At 41.3% G+C, this 7,626-nt stretch overlaps 1 protein-coding gene across 2 annotated transcripts; it reads right to left on the bottom strand.

The window, feature by feature from the left end:
• Positions 1-768: 768 nt before the first annotated feature.
• Positions 769-7,402, bottom strand: LOC124152621. Of its 2 annotated transcripts, none has more exons than XM_046525608.2 (2): positions 7,293-7,402; positions 769-2,944 (listed from the first exon to the last, which is right to left on the bottom strand). In XM_046525608.2, exon 2 carries the CDS (start codon positions 2,933-2,935, stop codon positions 1,424-1,426), a length of 1,512 nt encoding a protein of 503 aa, XP_046381564.2. In that variant the 5' UTR covers positions 2,936-2,944; positions 7,293-7,402; the 3' UTR covers positions 769-1,423. The 2 variants fall into 2 exon arrangements, with proteins under 2 accessions (XP_046381564.2, XP_048258187.1); XM_048402230.1 differs by having other exon boundaries at positions 7,318-7,340.
• Between the last annotated feature and the right edge of the window lie 224 nt (positions 7,403-7,626).

Raw genomic sequence — 7,626 nt, 5'->3', positions numbered from 1 at the left:
TACGCGTACATCTTACATTAATGAATGTACCCATACATCTTACATCAATGAATGTACGCATACATCTTACATCAATGAATGTACGCATACATCTTACATCAATGAATGTACGCTTACATCTCACATCAATGAATGTACGTTCGAATATGAAATGAGGCTTATGTAACAAATATTGGTGACCGTTATGTGGTTGCACTGGCGTATCATGAGAGTGAGTGAGTGAGTGAGTGACGCCGCTTTGTATTCCAGTTACAGTACGGCGTGTCAGCTTGATGTGGGAGGAAAGCCTGAAGTAGGTCTCAGACGTTTATCACTTTGGTCAAACACAGGGTAAAGGTTTCTGGCATGCCCAAGGGACGCAACTCTGCACAGCGAATAGCTGGGCCTCAGACTACTTGGTCCCCCTTCCCCCTTCCCCTGTGCCCTCGTGCGTCATCGGAGGCCGATGCTCGTTGGTATGTGTGTTCACAGTCCTTACTCCATTCGTAAATTCAATGTCTTACGATCCTTGTCCTGTACTGAGATCGTCGCTCTCCTTGGACAGAGGCGGAAATAGATTGGGGTTTCCCAATAACGTCATTACATTACAGGGGAATCCCTTCTCCGCGACATCATACCGGACATTTTCAAGACGATAGTGATGTGTATCGCGGACGATGTTTGTTATATAGTTACCATGGGTTTTACGCTCTTCGTAGCGCATAAAATTGCAGCCCCGAAATACCTTGGTCTATTTTTAACCACGTCAATATGAAAGCAAGATTCGAAAACTAGATCACTGATTTTAATATAAACGCAATACGTTTTCAACAACATTACTATGAATAACGTCATTCATATTTGACACAGGAAACGAAAGACTACTGCGTCTTAACTCAAGGGGACTATCGAAAACACATCGAGTTATCCATAGTTCGAGACAAGCGAAGTGCCAATATCAACAAAATACATACACACGTCAACGGTTGAGCAAGATATCATAGCCGCCCTTGACCAATGGAGAAACTATGAAGTAATATGAACCTGCAAAACTATATCGCTTTATATGCTACTCAAAAGAAGTTAAAGATCACCCGATCCTGACATATGACTACAGTTAATCAGTCATGCCAGGACAGCGAGTGAGTGAGTGAATGAGTATAGTTTTACGCATCGAATTACAGGGTGTATCAAAAACTTATTTCAAACAATAATTAATTAAAACTTATGAAAAATATGATAGCAGCTATGTCAATGAATACTGTATAATTTGTTGACCTTGCATGTCGTGTATATTTCCTTGCGTAGATACATACATAGATTAAGCGAGTCTCTGTCATGTTCCTGTAGTGGGTATGCGCTGGGTCATCTCGACAATGTCTTTCAGTTGGGTCAACCTGACATGAGATAACATTACATCACATAGACTCTGATATATAAGTTATTATTTTTTGCCAACTTGATGACCCGGTGAAGGCGTCACCCTGTTGATGCTCATTCTCCACACCAGGTTCCCGTCGATACCTGTCATGCCCATCCAGTCTAACCAGCTCGTAAACCGGACCCATGTCCCGTAAAAGAAGGGGTTCGGTTTGTTGAGGTCGCAGTCTTTAAAGAACAGCGTAAGCATGTCGACCTCCCAGATGTCACAGCCGTTGCCGGGGAGATGAGTTGTGTGTGATGTCTGAGCCTGCACTGATAGTTTCTCCAGGTGAGGTACAGCCATCGAGAAGACGTTGTCTTTGTTAAAAATGATTTCTTTGTCGCCTGCAAACTTTGGTACGCGAACGGTGGCATTGGTGAACGGGTTTTTGAAATATTGCAGTTCCTTCATTGTTATGGGATCACAGAAGTCTCCCGATACCCTGACATTCAAGAAAATGTCTGGAAGTCCAAACCCAACCGCAGATGCCTTGAAAGTACCTGTTAACTTAAACAATTCAATGGACTGTTTACCTGTAATTTCACTATAGATACTTCCATTGAAGAAGACGTCGGTACTGTCTTTTGTGAACACAGGTTCGACTCTTGGGTCAAGGCTGTTGGCCTTGGGGGTCACGTGGGTTGAAATATTGACGGTGGGTAGAATTATATCAGGCAGGCCCTGTTTTCTTCTACTGTCTATTACTTGTTTGATAACATGCCACGTTGTTTCCGGAATTGGATTAAATACGCTTGGGGGTTCAAGGAACTGGGGGAAATTGGACTGGACGAAATGAAGAAGATCTTCGGATAGATCCTGGAGGCCATTGAGACACTTCCAGTTGGTTGTCTGGTAATATAAATGCCCGGGGGTGTCCCCCATCTGCATCCAGGGGAGGTATTGGGCGCGCCGGAACCACGCCCCCGTCATGTTCAGGGAGGAGATGTTAGTTGTGGTCAATACGTCGTAGTCGGAAAAGTACTGGAACAGTTCGTCCGCTTGATAGAGGGGACCTGCCGAGAACTCTTTATAATGAGCCGGGTCCAATTCGTTCGGGTACTGCAAGAGGAGGTCAGTGGTAAACCCAAACCCCTGTCCTGGGAATCGAACCGTTGGAACTACTTCAGCTCCATATGTGAAGTTCATGTCCACGGGGTCGTTACGTACGTGGAAAATTTCGTTGCTGTTCTGAGAATATGCGTTGTGCCAGATGTAGATTATCTCCCCTGTTACAATATGTCTGTACACGAAGACTTCTCGTGTGAGCGAAAGGTAGCCGTTTCCGGTGTGGACCTTCCGGCCGATATTGTAGCCTTCAAAATAGAAGAGTTTTTCCAGCTTTTGCGAAGGTTGTCGGCCAAATATTGTTCCGTTTCCGTATAGGACGTCCACGTCAGCCGGGTAAGAAGATCCAATGACTCGGATAAGGCTGTCTATGTTTGTCTTCGGGTCGTTGATGTCAAACGCTGCTGAGATGGAATATGTCACAAGGAGTAGAGCAGGAAGTGACGTCATACATTTCAGAATAGCCATTTTGCCTGCCTGAAACAAAACAAATGATCTTACATCAGACAATTGAGTACAGACGATGAATGATGATCTATGAGTTGGGCAAGTCGTGGACGTCTCCTTCATTAGTGAAACCATGGGTACGGATATAGTGTTGATAAACCAAGAATCATATACGGAGTTAATCTGGGATTCGAATCCACTACTATCGGCTCCTGGTATGTGTAAGGGACGTAACTGGGCCAATGAGACCAACTAAACCTTACAATTTACCCGTAAAGATGTGATGCATAATTTATCTATTCTGTTTTTGCACCTAATACCCCACCACACACAGACACAGACACAGACACAGACGCACAGACATACATACAGACAGACAGACACACACAGACACACACACAGACAGACAGACACATACCCTAAGATAAATAATCATAGACCACTATAGGGGGCGTCTCAAAAGATAAAAAAGAGTTTTATACCTACATAAAACTAACACACACACGTACATGCAGGATCGAAACATCTAACATCACACTAAGATTGTAGTTCAAAGGTCAGGGTCTGAAAAACTGATTGACACTTCGATACATTCTGATGTTTGGCAATTATGTCAGTAGTTTATGATGGACACTTCAGTAATGATTTTGAATGACACTTAATAGTTTATAATGACTGACACTTATTTCACTATGTTATAGTGATTGACACTTCAGTCATTCCAAGGGTGGTGGTGGTGGTGTGGGGGTGTGGGGTTAGGTTGTGGGAGTGTGTGGGTGTGGGGATGTTATATTTACGGCTGTACGACCAAAAATGCCTGTAGTTTTCAAATTCCAGTATATAATATTTCTTCAAAACAACACACTACACATTATCCCAGAACCATCTTGGCTCCCGACAGATGGAATAGGTCTTCAGCAACCCATGTTTGTCGTCTGAGGCGACTAACGGAATCGGGTGGTCAGGCTCGCTGACTTGGTTGATGCATGTCATCGTATCCCAATTGCGTAGATCAATGCTCATGATGTCGTATTTTTACCTTCACCGAAAATGTATTGTGATTTCATCTACGACTGGCTTTGGTTAATATGCATCTAACCTGCCGGGCAACGGAAGGTACACTCGAAAATTAGTTTTGACCCCAAACATTACTAACGGTATAAAAACGTTACAAAGTTGAAAACAGTCGCCGAAACACTGCAGACTTAACGCCCAAAACACAACGATGATACCAGTATCAAATACACCATCGTCGAATAACCATTTCTTGTTTGTTATATGAGTATGCCTGGAAGTGGAAATTAATTGTGATTTGTCTTGCCGCTGCCCATACTGTAACAAACGCGCACATTGCGATCAACAGTAACACACGGGTGCCACTACCAAAGATCAGATTACCAACACCCCGCAAACTAAATGTCCAACACAAACAATGCAATATTCTCGGATAAAGCAATGATATACTTCACATGTATGTTAAAGATGTACGGCCGTAATTAACTCAATCTCATTGAAATCAGATCTTAGTTCTCGCTACCGCGAAACAAAGATCTGAGGACATCCCATTACGGTCACGTCAGACCGACCTTTCATCTGACAGATCAGAGCATCGCTTATCAAGTCATGATAGTGACAGTTTGAATGTGACGTTTGATCGTGCAACCTCGATAAAAACACACAGGGTATTCCGAACGACAGTTATGGGCTCTAGACTGTATTCATACAATCTAGACCATCTATTAGCCATTCAAGAATGTTCTTTTGTTCAGTTTTTAAAATTTTTAATTGAGTGTATGTCAAAATATGTTTCGAAGCGTAGTCGCCAGTTTGAAACTCGTGCCGTAGAGCTCGTTTAAGCTGCCTTCTGATTGGGTATTGTCGACTTCTTGTTAGTCATTCCATTGGTCGGTCAGAGTTCGCGAAAGGTCGTTCTGACGTGACCCGTAATGGGATGTCCTCAGATCTTTATTAAGCGGTAGCGAGAACTAAGATCTGATTTTAATGAGATTGTAATTAACTGAGTTTGGGGCAAAAGAAAATTTTGGGGAAACGGCAATTAATGTAATAAGACGATCTTGTCCAGGGGTCGGTTTTTAGTCCTGCTACGACAGGTCCTATTGAAACCCCACCCGTCGGAGTGAGCCATGTTTTGCTCGTGCTTAGCTCTGCATTAGCGGGTCAGGTTTCCCCTATAAGCTACTGTGTGCACGTGCATCATGCGCTGTTTATGCATGACGTGAAATTTTACAGTGATTAGATGTTGCGTTCAGATGCAACACAACGGTATTGTGAATGTACACTTGAACGATAGCTTCATTCAAATCTTTAGTTCCCATATTTATTGTCGGTGGCATATATAGAGATCAATGAGTCTCAACCTCCTTTTTGACCGCGGATACCGGGGTAGTACATAGTACATTGTTGACAGTGTAGAGAGCCCGCGACATTTCACAAGGGACCGTCTCAAAACCTTTAACACATATTTCGTTCCATAATCAGTAATTTGAATACGATGCTGATAGTAGCCGACATTGTGGAATGCAAGGTGAGTGAGTGTTGATTGGTGTTTACTATGGCTGGTTTACTTGGCCGCTCTTCTCATTTCACTTCAAACTTACATCATAATCAGTCACATATCTGCACTTAGCTCATTTCATTGAAATTCCAAGGTAAAACACTAAGCCCTAATAGATTTGGGTGAATTTTATCGACAGCCCGAGATTATGGTGGACTAATATTCTTACGCACAAAATAGTGACGTCACAGATGCGTATACAAAGTGAGGATTTCCTTGTTACATTTTTCTGACACCATCGCAGGAATGATGGCGTCACTGAAAATTTGAATTTAATTTGAGATTGGTTTGTTAACACATAAAACATACAGTTTTAGCGAAGCATGCATTTTGGGAGAAGTAAACAGTTCTTTCACCCATGCCACGAGAGAGTGTCAAAAGGCAAAACTTAAAGCATATAATAAAATCTAAACAACATATGTTATATGAAAATATATTGAATCTAAATTCGGGCCGGTCGGGTAGCCTAGTGGTTAAATTTGATTCTGTATATTTAACCTACACTCATTCCTGCAACAGTTTCTGCAACTGTTACCTGTGGCGAGGTAAACTAAATTGCTTCAATGAAGTGTGGGGTGAGACATGAATTTGCAACTATACGACCCCAACCATGTTTGAAATGTAGAAAACTTAGGCTGAAAAGCAAATTTTTTTGATTTTCAAAGATAATATGTCTCATACACACATTAGCAATTGGGTATTATGGGCTTTTGTAAAGTTTTAAATCACGCCTTCTTTTTTTAAATAGAACCATGTGGAAGTATTCTATCAGTGCTGACTCAGCGCCAGTTCATTTTGGAATATAATATCAATAATTTATGATATTTTGAATTTAAAACATATATTATAGAATCTACTGAGACATATAGTTCCTTTTGCTCTTCAGGTTATTTATGCGTTGTTGAGGCCCATATATATTCGATAGGCAGGAAGCAGTCCCTGTTTCAAATAAGTATTAAAAAGTGATATAAACTATTTCTACTCTTCTCTGAATGTAGAGAATGTGTTCCGAATGCATAAAAACCTCCGGAAACATGCGATATTTTCCGAAAGAGCTTAATGAGTTTCTTGTCCTTCATAAAACGGATGCCATCTATTATCAGATTAAAGCATTCACTTTTGCCCAACCTCTTTGTAGTTTTCTAGGAATAAGGTATGGAAAAAATCAATTCAAAATAAAAAACCACAATTATTTATAAGGTGGATTTAACGCCAGCACTCAAACTGTACCAATAAGTCGTGTCATTCCGAAACAGACCGGCGGTCATGCAGTTTTGGGACAACAACTGGTGATTGACAAGTCCCGAATGTAGATTAGACAATGCTGGCGAGTTCGAACTGGTAGCTTTCCAAGCCCTTATCGTCATAGATTTATGGCGTTTACTTTTATTCCCAGATCGTTTCCCCCAGACTCCGACGAAGAATTAAAATTACAAACATCAGCAAAAACACCCCCTTGAAATTATCAACATTTCTGCGTCCTATTCCATTGCAGAAATTACCTATCTTTGGATAAAATAATATTTTACTTTAAAAAAACACAGATTTCAAAGTGAAATTAAACGAAAATGAAACACGTTTTTAGATCATAATGTCAAATAGATTTATATAGTACCAGCCAAAATGAGAACAACACTATGACGACATAAGACCAGCAACGTTGGTCAGCTGGGGACGACGCTTATCTGTATTGTGTATACGTTAATTCATCCATGAAAGGTCATACGCTTTTGTCACGGAGATCACCACGACAAATATCGACCCGAGTGGAACGTCACGGCTATAACAGCAAGGGCTACCTACCTGACAGTTGTGTTCGCCAACTCACCCGCAAAATACTCTCTCGAGAATGCACGCTGGTTTAAATAGGCCCACTATAATCTATTTCATAATTGGTCCAACACATCTGAGTGTAGCTTATCACAAACGATATCTGATCAGGTTTCACCGACGTAATGTGACCACGCTTCCACAGTCCAGCGTCGTCGACTATTAACAACTATTAAATATACTCAACAACAAAAGTTCCTGTGACACCAATATTTTTTCTAACAAGTAAAGTTTGGTTTTCAATATTGTAGTACATGAATGGAATCAAGTCACAAAAAACGCAACTGCTACAGAAAAGCATGCATTC

This window comes from Haliotis rufescens, unplaced genomic scaffold, assembly GCF_023055435.1.
Source record: "Haliotis rufescens isolate VD_foot unplaced genomic scaffold, xgHalRufe1.0.p SCAF_25, whole genome shotgun sequence".
Taxonomy (NCBI): Eukaryota; Metazoa; Mollusca; class Gastropoda; order Lepetellida; family Haliotidae; genus Haliotis; species Haliotis rufescens.
Note: the sequence above shows the minus strand (reverse complement) of the source record. Positions and strands in the feature narration are given on the sequence as shown.